The sequence below is a fragment of the Schistocerca cancellata genome, chromosome 3 (assembly GCF_023864275.1).
Source record: "Schistocerca cancellata isolate TAMUIC-IGC-003103 chromosome 3, iqSchCanc2.1, whole genome shotgun sequence".
Classification (NCBI taxonomy): Eukaryota; Metazoa; Arthropoda; class Insecta; order Orthoptera; family Acrididae; genus Schistocerca; species Schistocerca cancellata.
Window position 1 is genome coordinate 851,592,236 of NC_064628.1, and position 14,058 is coordinate 851,606,293.

Consider the following 14,058-nt stretch of genomic DNA (forward strand, 5'->3'; position numbering starts at 1 on the left):
TATCGTACAATATAAAATGGTTACATTTTCATGCATTATTGCTAATCAAGGAGTAACAAATGAAATGTTTATCCATCTCACACAAATTCCCACTCTTATCCCTGATGCGGATAAAAGTAAAAGAGTAAAACAAGTATTTCTGAGAGTGTAATCTATTTCTCGTATATCTGTACAAAACAGTGTCAAATTGAGTCTCATGCTATTGACAATACATTAGTTTTGTGGTGTTTGTTTGGTTTCAACTGTAAACAAACACTAGTGACGTTCCGAAGGTCAACCGCTAACAGACGGTCAAAGGACGCTTATTCTAAAGCTACGTATAATGAATTTAGTTAATCATAAAACCATGTTCACACACGCAACTACAGTGACGCCACTGCTCGTGGCACGGTAGTTGCATGTGTGTACACACAAAAGTTTTCTTTTATCGTTGTAGCGTCAGCACATCTCTGACATCGCACAGGTGAGCGCCTGGCAGTTGTGTTGTTTTGGGTTGTGGAGGATCTTCCTGATCAACGAAAGAACATAGATTTAGTAATTAATAATATGCTGTCGATTGTACCTTATTTTTGTTGTTGATTCCTGAAAGGAAAGAAACGATTTAAACATAAAACTGTGCTGTGATATCGATATCAAATATGACAGCTGTTGACTGGAATGAGGTTAAGCGTTTAGCAGCTGATTTTCAAAGGGCTCAGCTAAGCTCCACTGTTCAGAGGTAACCCAGCAAATAATCTTTTAGTTTCTGTTATGTCCATTATTCTGTGTTGAAAAGCACAAATAACAAATTTTCCGCTATGTTTTAGGTTGTCAGAAAGAAACTGTATAGAAATTGTCACCAAACTTGTTGAGTTGAAGTTGTTGGATGTGATCTTCACCAATGACGGGAAGGGCTACGTCACTCCACAGCAGTTAACAACAGAAATCCGCGACGAACTGTATGTGCATGGAGGTAACGCTGATTTCTGTCCCTTTATTTAGCAGTTTTTGTCACTTTATAATAAAACTATTACATGCGATTGGCAGTTCTTGTTATATTGTTTACTGATAAGAATGCCTTGTCCCTACAGGTCGCATTAATTTGGTGGATCTTGCAAAAATCTTATGCGTGGATCTGAGTCATATTTCAGCTCGAGCAGCAGAAATCGAACGCACAGACTCAGGGTGCACTGTTGTGCTTGGCCAATTGATTGATAAAACCTATCTTAATCAGATAGCGCAAGAAATTAATGATAAACTAGTTCAAGAAGGTCAGGTGTCTATAGGAGAGCTGACTAGGATTTATGACTTACCAGCTGATTTCTTGCAGTCAGTACGTTGATGTCATGTAAATTTTAAAGTGCAGTAATGTTTTAAGCAACTTAGCTCCATATTTATATACGGATTGTTTGCAGGTTGTCCAGAACCATCTTGGGAAGGTTATACATGCAAAACAAGACAAAACTGATCCTCGAGTTTTCTTCACAGACTCTTACATTGCTCGTAACAAAGCATGTATACGTGGAGCATTGGCTGCAGCAACTGCGCCTATTCGTATAGCGACACTGGTTAAACAGTGTGGCTTAAATGAACGGCTGTTCTATGGTATGTGGAGGTCTGAGCTTGCATTATCATCTAAAGCACTAAGCTGCATGTGCAGTTTGCTTTCCGGTGTATTAATGAGGTAGCTTTGTTGAACCTCATTTTGAATAAACACTGATTGACATATTTACACTCTTACTGTGATATGTTGACATGATTGCAGCGCATGCACTTGTGTGTGTGTGTGTGTGTGTGTGTGTGTGTGTGTGTGTGTGTGTGAATGCACTTGTACTTACTAATTGTAGAACAAAGCAGTTTTGCTTTTTTTACGTATACTGTAAGTATTGCTGTTATAATAGTATTAGCTGTTGTCATTAGTTTATTGATTGGTGTTCATATGCAAGTTAGTGAAAGGGAAATATGGTTGTGTAGATTCTAACATGGTAAAGTCAGTGGTTTGGAACGAAAACACAGTGTCATTAACACTTTGGTATTTCTTATTTTTTGGCTGTCCTAATGCTCTTCATTTGTAGAAAAGTTATGTTTTGCATCCAGATGTGTTCTCCATGCTACACTCATCCATTCCACTTTGTCTTTATATGTGTAAAAAAGTACATGCTCCACAAATTTTCGTAACTGGTTATCTGTGATTTGTGTTATATGTGCATTTGCCTGCAGTTAACATACTGCAACATCATTGTAAGATTTCCTGGCAATTTAATTAGCAACTTGCATAAGCTTAATGAATTAATACTGCATATGGGCTAAAGTGGAGATCAGGGCCAGCTGCAGTCACAGCGGCACTTATCTACTGCTCATAGGTTTGCAACTCTTCAGTTTCACATAGTCAGTGGAATGATCCTTTGACGTAATCAATGAGAGGCAAGAAGAGAGGCAACATATTTCTAGTGTCAAAATTAAAAGCATTGTTTTGTTTGCTGTTTTTTGGTATATCAGTGAATTTTTAGAGAAATATTTTGTGATAATGGCAGTGAGTGCTGTAAAGTGGATTGATGTTGGTGTATGTCTCATTGATTAATTGCAGAGTCCTGAAAGTGTATCAGATGTGGTGGTTCAATGACAACACAGTTGATCTGTGCAAGCACACTAGATGGATCAGTGTTTATTAATTAAATATTGGGAGAAGGCAGGTGGATCAATGTTTATTCACAATAGAGTTGCACAGTCGATATATAAATAAACATTGATTCACTTTCCATCTCCCATGATTTAATTAAAAAACATTAATCCACCTACCTTCTCCCATGATTTAGACAAAAACATTGATCCAGCTACCTTCTCCCAAGATTTAATTAAAAAATTTTGATCCTTTAACTGTGGGTGCAGATTGATCGCGAAGCAACACATACTAGAAAAATATTTCACTGCTTTTTCAAATATGTCATGGGTTGAGATGCCGTCCTTGGTTTGCAGATACTAGCACGGTTCAAATAGATGTAACTTAAACAAGGAGCAATTAAATTTATAATTGTAATTTACAGCAATGTTTAACCCTTTCTTCCAAATGTTTACTTCGAAATATATCGGCCTGCTGCTCTGTCATTGGCTGCATAACACAAACATCTGCACATCATTTTTTGTTCCCATCATATCTCACACCAAGTGCTGACAACATTCTAGAACAAAACACAAAAGTACACGACTGGCCCTATTCTCGACTTTCACCATGCGTATGACCCAGATGGCTTGATTTGGGCTTAAAATATTATTTGAGCTCAAAATATGCTGCTTGACAAGAAGTAGTGAAAGTGTGTGAAGTGTAAGTGTGTTACGGGTGCTAGCAGTAGACAGCATTCTTACTGTAAAGGTATCTGTGCTTAGCTTTTGCAGGAGATTATATGAAGGTGCATTCAGTGATCGTTTACCATCTTCTCTCAGTCCCAGAAACCTAATGTCTTCTGCTTCACTAATCATGCCGACATTATATGGGAGCTTAATGCTAGTGTCATCAGATTAATGTGTAAGTAATTGGACGTTCCTTGTTTCATTGCAACTGAGAGGCAACCAAGAGCTACTTCTCTTTAGATTATGATTTATGATATTACTCAGTTCCTAATCTAAATCTATAACAATTATGCTTGCTTAATCTTCATACAAAACCACTTCACAGGTATCTTCAATGCTTGAAGAAATGTTATTAATGTAAATTTGGCATGGTTAGGTTCTGCTCATGATTAATATGCATGTGTCGTGAGCTAACATTAAATTTTTGAGAATGAGATTTTCACTCTGCAGCGGAGTGTGCACTGGTATGAAACTTCCTGGCAGATTAATTTGTCAGGAAGTTTCATTAAATTTTTGATTTTTTGCTTCAGCTGGTCTTCCATTTGTTGGCAATATCTCATTCAAGATAGACAGCTAAAATGGTTTTCCATCCACCATCTAACATTGCAGATATTTTTGTTCAGTGAAAGGTAATCTGTTGTGGTAGGCTGGAGTATTAAAATACAGTGTTAGCCAAATGATTCAGCAGATTTCAAAGCAGCATTTATTAACAAGTGTTCAACCTGCAAAGATGGGAGCTACATGAGAAGATAGACACACTCGTAAAGTTTCTGGTACATTCTACAAATGTTCAATGTGTTCGTCACCTAGCACACATCCAAACAGTAATCTAGTTCTGTCTGTATGTTTACTAGTGCGTTTGCATCAGTGTCCATCACAGCAGCAGCTGACCATTCCTGTAGTTCTTGCAGCTTTGTTGGCATTGGGGTATATAATCTTTGTTCTCAACATAACCCCAGAAGAAGAAATCACGACACAAGATTTGGCAACCTGGGTCGCCATGGCAACCATATAACACTTCCCAGACCAGCGTACCCTATCCAGTGATGTGGCAGTTCTCTCTTGAGAAAGCCGTGGACAATTGTGCTCCATTGAGATGGAGCCCTGTCCATTTGAAAGATGAAATTCGATTAGTCATTCGTATATCCATCAAACAAAAACTCTTCTGCATTGCCACCATCTTGTAGAGTACTGTCACAGGGCTCCTATCTAGCATGTATGCAGGCCACAGGATGGGCTTCTTAAACATGGTGAGTGTACCTACTTTTTCATGTATTGACCGTATTTGTACAGTGCATACTTGTTAATAAACAGTGCTTTGACACCCATTGAATCATTTAGTCTAATCCTCTACCTTGCCAATACAGTACAGCTTATTTAGGTTGGACCACATGCACCATGGAAGAACATTACATAGGATATCAACTTTAGTGTTGGGTTTTGCAACTCTCAAAGTCCGCCATTGCTGCACATTGTATTTCCTCTGAGTGTACAAGGGAATACAATAAAACATCATTTTGATTACTGCTGATTCGTTTTGGAGTTCCATTATTAAAGAGTCTACTTAGGTATACATGGCGCAAAACATTATTAACGCAACAGCAGTTGTCAGTTGGTTAATGCATGGGTTGCTATTATTTCCATGACTTGCTGCCAGCAAAGACAATAGAGAATGCCTAGGGCTTAGTGAGTGGCATCCCACCATACATCGGAGTTTCGTAATTCTGCCAATGAGAGTTGTTTCATTATTGTTGGCCTCGCAGTTATGATCATGACACATGCAAATTACATACAGTGTGCTAATAAATTGTATGACATGGATAGCAACTTTCAGCCTTCGACAGCTCACCTGAAGTTGCCTGGCAAGTGCCCAAATGTAGTAGTGTCCATGATATGAAACAAAAACTGGTTACATTCCCAAAACATAATTGAGAATGTGTGTGCTGTCTGTCTTGTCTGAGTGTTTCAGTGACTTGTATTTAGTATTGGTGTTGTATGGTAACTGACGCAGCATTTGTGAGTACTGGAATATGGCGGTGGTATTTGGATACAGTAATTGCATGCTCTTTAACTGTTATCTAGAAAGTCTTTTCCTCACACACACCATCATCTATACATTGCCAGCCAATATCAGTATGATACGAGTTTTGACTTTATTTATGGAAATATGGTTGGTTGGTTTAGGGAAGGAGACCAGACAGCGTGGTCATCGGTCTCATCGGATTAGGGAAGGATTGGGAAGGAAGTCGGCCGTGCCCTTTCAGAGGAACCATCCCGGCATTTGCCTGGAGTGATTTAGGGAAATCACGGAAAACCTAAATCAGGATGGCCGGACGCGGGATTGAACCGTCGTCCTCCTGAATGCGAGTCCAGTGTCTAACCACTGCGCCACCCCGCTCGGTATGGAAATATGCCTCACTTGACATGATATATCGCTCAGGAAAAATTTCAGTCTCTTTTTGGTTACAGAGAAGCCTTCTTTCTGAATTGTCGTGAGTGTTTTGGCCACAACCTTCAACCAAAGTGCACTTATGGTGTCTGCGACTCTTCTGTTGTGTGTGTCTGCAGCTTGTGGTCTTGTGGTCACGTTGTAGATTCCCGGTTGGGTCAGGAATTTTCACCTGTCTCGAGATGGCTGGGTTTTTGTGTTGTCCTCATCATTTCATCATTCATGAATATGGCGAGATTGGGCTGAGCAAAGGTTGGGAATTTGTACAGGAGCTGATAAGTGTGCAGTTGAGTGCCCAACAAACCAATCACCACCACCACCACCACCACCACCATCTTCTTCTTCTTCTTCTTCTTCTTCTTCTTCTTCTGTTGTGTGTTTCTGTTGTCAGTTCATTGTCGTCGATCTTAGCCGATAGAATGATAGTATATGACAGTTGAATCTCATGTTTTGTTTCTTAATATTTCTCAATTTCTGAGCCTTTGGAAAGGTTGAGACGCAGCCTAAATAGCTATGAGTGAAATGAGCAGCAATAACAGTTATAATGTTGGTTTTTCACAAATATTTGGCTGCTTTCCCACAATACTTGCATTTCTGAGATTGAGGTTAGGATGTAACTTAATAGCTCATCTTACTTTGCTGTGAGTGAAACACCTACGAAGGGTCTCGCAGAGCTTCCTACATAATACAGTCTTTCATGTAAGCACACCAGATAAAGAAAATGGATGACTGGAAAGTACTACCTAACTTCATTGACAAAGCATAGGGAATTACAAACGAGCAGTGTGGTTGATTACCCACATCTAACTAATAATTCATTATGCTCATTCTCCATCGTTCATCATGGGAACCATTATCAATAGCAGCATGCAATGGGAAAGAATGGACATGATAAGTGCTGCTTTACCAGCCTTCTGTGTCTCCTCGTTACAATACAGTCTTGAACTGTCCACATCCATTTTCAATTCTGAGAAAAGTAGATAGTCCAGCAGTAACAGATCAGTAATGTGGTGTAATGTTGAGACCTTATTTTATGGCTGTTCATTGCTACAGCAGAAAAGTAAGGTAATGAGAACCAAGCGAGTTGAAGCTAGCAAGAATTTTAACACTTCCTAATGGAATTTCTTATTTATTGTTTTAGCTAGAGACAAGAAGTTTTTATGTATTGTGGAGCTGCTGTTAGAAAACACAGTCAATATCAAAACTATTTTCTGATGCATCATAAGCATTCTGAATCAGTTCACATCTCTTTTTTCACTGAAAATCTGGGTTTTTAGCAATATGTAACTACTGTTGCCTGCTATTCTTCCTTACACTTTCTTGCCAGGTGTCTGTGTTATTTAATGATGATACCTAGATTGATTCCCCTTTTGGAAAGGGAAGTAACTTCAGGTATTGTTTTTGAAATTTTAAAATTTTCATCTCTTAGCTTCATTTTTTTAATCCATTCATTGTGTGTGCAGTTATCGGAAACCTCAAGAAGAATGTATAGCATTTGACTTATTTCACACTAGCAGCTGGTAGTGTTTTACTTTAATACCAGAATATTTACAGCTAGTGCTGACGAGAGTGAAATGAAGATTTCTCCATGAGTTCTCAGACAGGTGCTGTACATGATTTCTGAATATGATGATTAAAAAGTGTGTTTATTGGCAGTTCACATTTTTTATGTAATACTTTTGCATCTCTGACAGTGCTCATAAAGCTCTAGATTTAAAAGTGTGTTTATTGGCAGTTCACATTTTTTATGTAATACTTTTGCATCTCTGACAGTGCTCATAAAGCTCTAGATTTGAGTCCCATTCACTGTTGTTCATATTTTGCTTTGAGACACCTCAACACCATTAATACGAGGGTAAATCAATTATATTCCGCAAAGTAGTTATAAAAAATTATTGTAATCAAATAGGAAACTTACAAGAACATCATTTTTCGACATAGTCTCCTTGTGTTTCAACGCACTTGGTCCATAATTGTACAAGCTCCCTGATGCCCTTATAAAAGAATGTTCCCGGTTGAGCTGCGAGCCCGGAATGCACCGCTGCTTTCACTGCTTTGTCCGAGGAAAATCAACGTCCTCTTAATGCCTGTTTGAGTGGACCAAGGGGCAAGATTGGGGCTATATGGAGGATGATCCAGTACTTCAGATTTGAGTTTCTGGAGTGTTTCAGCAGTGTGGGCAGCAGTATCTGGACAGGCATTGTCGTGCAACAACACAACACCTTTTGACAGCAATCCTCGGCATTTGCTTTGAAATGCAGACTTTATCCTGGCAGTAAGCATCTAACTGTAACATACACTGTTTATTGTTATGCCCCTTTCCCCATAATGTTCCAGTACTGGACCTTGTGCATCCTAAAAAACCGTAAGCATCAATTTTCCTGTGGACAGTTGGGTCTTGAACTTTTTCTTGCATGGCGAATTGGATGTTTCCATTCCATACTCTGCTGTTTACTCTCTGGCTCATAATGATGCGTCCATGTTTCATCACCAGTAATGATCCTTTCTAAAAAGTTGTCCCCTTTGTTACCATAGCAATCCAAATGTCTTTTGCAGATGTCAAGTGCATTTGTTTATTCAACTGTGTGAGTTGTTTGGGACCGATCTTGTGCAAACTTAATGAAATGCAAGTCAGTTGTGGATGGTTTTGTAGGCAGAACAGTGACTAATTTGCAGACGATGTGCCACTTCATCAATAGTGAATCATCTGTCTAAGAGAATGATTTCACATGAACGCGCAATGGTTTCTTCATTTGTGGTGGTAAATGGTAGTCCGGCTCGTTCATCGTGTGTAATACTTGTGTGACCATTTAAAAATTTTTCAATCCATTTGTAGACACTCCTTTGTGGCAAAATGCTGTTCCTGTGTTGTACCGTAAGTCTTCAATGAATTTTGGCCCCTGATACGCCTTCTGATGACCAAAAACAGATCACTGAATGTTGCTCTTCTTTGGTGCAAATAGACGGTGGAGCAGGCATGATTAACAGCACAGCAATGATAATGAAACTAAACTAGCAGCTTGAAAATTGCAAAGATATAACAACAAATAAACAAAGCATGCATCATCAATGTAAAATTACAGTACTACCAAATAAACAAAAATATAACTAAATCGTGGATAATAATTGACTTATCCTTGTATTTATTTATTGTGATGATATCACCATAAGCTAACACTCCAGAGCTTTTTTCAGTCATTACTGTCAGTTTTGCCAGGCATTCATGTCTAAATCTGGACGATACTTTGAAGTTTTCAGTGGTATTTTTTAAAATTCTGGTAGTAGTGGATACCAGTTAAGTGTTTCAGGGGGTGAAATTAGTGATTTCACTGACATGTTTGTAGAAGTACATTGTTCTTCATCTGGATGATGTAACACCACCATTATGCCAACTATGAATTTGAGATCTCACAGATGTCAGCTTGCACCTTTGTCATTTGGAAAGTCCTTGGTTGTTAGAGATTTCTTTCCTTGTCATTATTTTAGTCAGACATGGAAAAGTAATCTGATTTGTGTTTACATCCCAGAACTCCCTGTGTTTTGTATAAGTAAATATTGTACAACTGATTCTAATTAGATCCAGTGATCCTATATGACGCAGTGAACTTGTTGTGTTGACAAATTGTGAAACCGTGCTTCACTGAGTGGCGTTGACGACAATGTTTTTGCATTTGTCTTTACTTTTGTGCACATTGCTGTTTGCTACAATTATTTCATACATTTTAATGTTTCCTGATCAACAACAAAGAATGGTCACCCAGTAGATAGTTAAATTTTCCGATCTTTTTGCGTACTTATGCACAATCCATCATTCATATGAAGGTGAGCGGTTGTGTCTCCTCATTTTTGTTTTTGTTTCCTCCTTAGAATTACCTTTGTAGTAATGTCTCTTCATAATTGGTTTCAGCTATAATAGATAACCTGATTGAGAAAAAAGAAGTGCAAGGATTTTTGAGTGGCCGACAGGCTGGAAGTAGCAGTGTTTATATGCCAGCAATTTTTGCCAAATCATTACAGGATTATGCAGACAACTTTTATAAGCAGAATGGATACTTAGGTGAGCTTTGGTTTCAGTAGTATAAGAATGATTCATGAGAGAAATCTAAACATAATTCTTAGTTGCATTATGATATTAGAAAGAAAAAGTGCATTGAGTTTAATTTTCAGATTACGATGACCTCTCAAGAATGGGTGTAAACAATGTACATAATTTTGTTAATGAAAGATTCCCAAAAGAAAAGCTTATAAAAATTAAAAACTTTGCTGTGGGCCCTCAACTTATTGGTCAAATAGAATCAGTTGTTGAGGAAGCAATGTCAACTGGATCATGGGTAGACATAAAGGTAAGTTTGGAAGTGCCTTACATATAAAGCAGATTTATTTATTTTAGTTCACATGTCCAGGATTTAGATACACAAAATAATTAAAATACGACATGATAAAGAAAAGTACAGTACAGTAACACAAGATACTCTAATTCATAACATAATACAGCAAGACGCATATGGTTTTCTATTAAATGGACCACAAGCTCCATAATTCCTACCTGGTTACTGTCCCTTGCCCCCTGGCATTGGGTGGCTTTCCCAGTAACTTTAAGCCGTGACCAGCCTTTTTTTTGTTTAATCATTTGTTTTCTTCCCAAAGAAAGAGTCCCAGATCCAAAAGCCTGAGTGTTTTATATACTTCTTTTTCTTTTCATCTGCCACTATTTTGTGAGTATATTTTCTCTATATATGTCAGATATATTTAAGAGATGGGCTTCATAAACTGAACAAGTCAATAATACATTGGTCCATCTCTGGCCCTTATCCAAGCAGGTATTCGGCGTGACATCCAGCAATAGAGCTGTTGGATTCCTCATGAGGGATATCTTGCCAAATTCTGTCCATTTGGTGCATCAGATCATCAAAATCCTGAGATGGTTGGAGAGCTCTGCCCATAATTCTCCAAACATTGTCAATTTGGCAGAGAGATAGTGACCTTGCTGGCCAAGGTAGGGTTTGGAAACCACAAAGACAAGCATTAGAAACTCTCAGCCGTGTGCTGATGGGCATTATCTTGGAAATGTAAGTGCAGAATGGATTGCTATGAAGGGCAACAAAACGGGCGTAGCATATTGTCGAAGTACCGCTATGCTGTAAAAGTCCTGTTGATTATAACAAAAGGGGTTGTGCTGTAAAAAGAAATCCTGCCGCTGTCTGGGGCACCTCCAGACATATCATCTGGCCGTTGGGGCTCAGTTAATACAATTCTACTCCAGTCAATGTGATTCCAGGCCGAAGATATGACTGGAGACTCCTGACAGCAGTGGTATGCCCACCTTACTGTCACCCACCATATGGCCCGAAAAGCAGGGCTGATGGTGTAGGGTTCCATTATTTTTTTCCGTAGACCCCTGTGGTTGTCATTTGTGGCACCTTTTACAGCACAGTGTATGTCAACGATATTTTACCCCCTGATTTGTTGTCCTTCATGGCAAACCATCCCTGATCCCAGTGTCACATTTCAGCAAGATAACGCCCGCCCACACTTGGCAAGAGTTTCTAGTTTGTCTTCGTACATGCCAAACGCTAGCTTGGCTGGCTAGGTCACTGGATTTCTTCCCACTCGAGAACATTTGCAGCTTTATGGGCAGGGCCCTCCAGCTATCTGGGGATTCTGATGATCTGACACACAACATGGACAGAATTTGGTAAGATATCCCTCAGCAGGACATCCAGCCACTCTATCAGTTAATGACAAGCTGAAAAACTGCTTGCATTAGGGCCAGAGGTAGAGCAATGCAGTATTGAGTTTCTCAATGTGTGAAGTTCTTATCATTCAGATTTCTCAGAAATTGTACTCACTTGTTTGTCTGTACATGTACAACACATGTACCGATTTCTGTCCCATTTGGATAAATCCTTTGTGATTGCATACTTTTTTTTTTCTTGCAGTGTACCTTCAATTATTTGATAATTTCTGAATGTGTCATAAACTGGACAGTATACTAGTCAGAGGCAATACAAAATCTCTGTTTTACGAGCACTTATCACTGAGTTTCCAATACATCTTAAAAAGTCACTTCTCTGAAAACTATAGTGTATTTTGATTGTGAACTTATTCAATGCAGGGCACCATTTTCATATATTTTGCAAATAAATTGGTCTGCTTGCACATGGATCTGTAATTTGTAAGTGTTTGGGAAGACATCTAGCTGTTCTTGCCATTGAATAGAGCACTTTCTATGTTAAAAACATACAGGTAAAGTTACAGTTATGTCTATTCCTCTGCATTTTATCCACAGGATATCATTCCACCAGTGTTTGAGAAAGAAGATGCTGAACATATGTTGGAAAGAGTTGTAAAGAATGTTAAAAATAAGTTCCCGAATCAAGAAATGCATATATTTAACAAGACTGTTTTGGTTTCTGATGCCTTTTTACATCTGCTCCTTAAGTCTTTCGACACAGTGATTCAGAAGAAAGCAGAAAATGTGAGTTGTTATATTTCTTCTTATCATAGTTATTCATGAGAAAGTATTTTCCCTCTGTTATAATGAGGCAGTTTATGCTTTTTTTTAATTATTTAATAGCACAGAATGAACAATGAGCATCCACATTATAATTGACTAAATTTATTGGCAACCATACAAAATGACTCTCATATGTTTGGTTTGGAAATTTTTGATTTAATAAAATTATTATTGTGTAACCACTTAGTAAACCCCAAGTTGTCTCTTTTTATTTCCACATAAACTTAAAATTCAACGTTTACTCAGGCAACTTGTGAACAAACCTTGGAAATATTAAAACTTCCCTTATACCCATTCAGTGTAGATAATTCAGTGTCAGTCACTAGTGAGTTGTCAGGCAGGCATTTGTAGCCTTCCAGCTGGGTTTTGCTTCACAGAAGCTAAGCCATGATGAAATTCTGTAATCTAGTTTTCTGAAGGTGATTGATTGCCAAAAGTGGAAATAAATTATGTTGTTGTTGAGTTATCTAACAAATCGTCCAATGAAAATGTCCTACGAAATTTATGTTTTTCACAAACTGCTGCTTTAAACAGTCATTGTAAGCAAACTACTTGGCCAGTTTTGAGATGTCATTGTTTCAGTAATAACAAATTACAAATTTTGGAATAACAGTCAGTAATGTCAAATCTCAGTAGTGCCATCTAGTGGTAATTTGTTAAAACTAAAAAGGCAGCCTTTGTAGTATTCGGTTGCTTACTCAATTGTGAGCATTATGCCATATCATTCCCATGTTACACCTACTCCCAATTTGGCACTCCAGAGGTCAGTTCACATGTGGACGACCCAAGGACGAGACTTGCCATTTACGACCACTCACCACCTCCTACTGCATTCCAGTCATAGCCACCTCCTGTATGTTGAAATATGAAAACAGCCACATCAAATATAAATTGTGTTATGGTTACTGTGCAGTGTTCTTCGCGGATATGGTAACGTATCAATTGTTCGCCTGCACTAATGGCTGACCTCAGCATTGTGCCAAAGTACAAGCTTTATGATGTGTTTGCTAAAAAAGCTACATACCACAGTACTGATGGTTCCAACAGCTGCTTCAGTATGTGTGTCTTTAGGCCTTCTTATTCCCAACACTCACACATCTGAACTGCACAGGTGGGTACTGTCCATCCTGCAGATCATCAGTTCTTGCAGTGCACAATAGAGAAAATAATTCTGTATGAGCATTGGAAAATTTAATTATAAACTTACATCCCATTAAATTTTAAAAGATAAACTTGATGACACAGATGGTTCCACAGATACTCAGTTGGGTGTTCCATTGCTTACTCAAAGAATGTCGTGCATTTTTTTACAAAATTATATATTGGTTTCACTAATGTCAAGGAGATGAAATATGCCAAGACTTAACTCACCTGCTCCAAGTCGCAGAGTGCTTTTCAGAGTAACCAGAAAATGCATCCAATATAGAATCTTGCCCTGGACTTCCAGGAAATCCATCTTCCTCTTGACAAGCAGAGTATTGAATCCGTTGCAATCAAGAAGACTTGTAAATAAAATGTGTTAACATTATGAGAGATACCTTTGTGGTCGATATTGTCACTGGTGAGGACGGTCGTACCTGCATCCATTCCCTCAGAAGAGACAAGGTCATTCTATTTTGCAGTGCCATATTTAAACTGTCCTGTAAAAGTGAGCAGGTTTGTTATGCTTTTAGAATTTTTTGCAACATAACTTATACAAGTATTTACTGTGAGGGTAGGGGATTTAATACAGCCACCCGCCCTCAGGAGCTCAGTTTGTCAGTGC

The 14,058-nt window shown here is 38.4% G+C and overlaps 1 protein-coding gene across 1 annotated transcript in view; it reads left to right on the forward strand.

Moving 5' to 3' along the window:
- The first annotated feature begins 443 nt into the window (after positions 1-443).
- LOC126175908 (E3 UFM1-protein ligase 1 homolog) overlaps positions 444-14,058 on the forward strand; it is a 61,070-nt gene continuing 47,455 nt past the window's right edge. Inside the window, exons 1-7 of the mRNA XM_049922975.1 lie at positions 444-718; positions 807-952; positions 1,071-1,312; positions 1,395-1,584; positions 9,684-9,833; positions 9,944-10,119; positions 12,066-12,254. Of these exons, the coding sequence (XP_049778932.1) occupies positions 639-718; positions 807-952; positions 1,071-1,312; positions 1,395-1,584; positions 9,684-9,833; positions 9,944-10,119; positions 12,066-12,254 (1,173 nt within the window). The 5' untranslated portion in view covers positions 444-638. The remainder of the gene's footprint in view (positions 719-806; positions 953-1,070; positions 1,313-1,394; positions 1,585-9,683; positions 9,834-9,943; positions 10,120-12,065; positions 12,255-14,058) is intronic.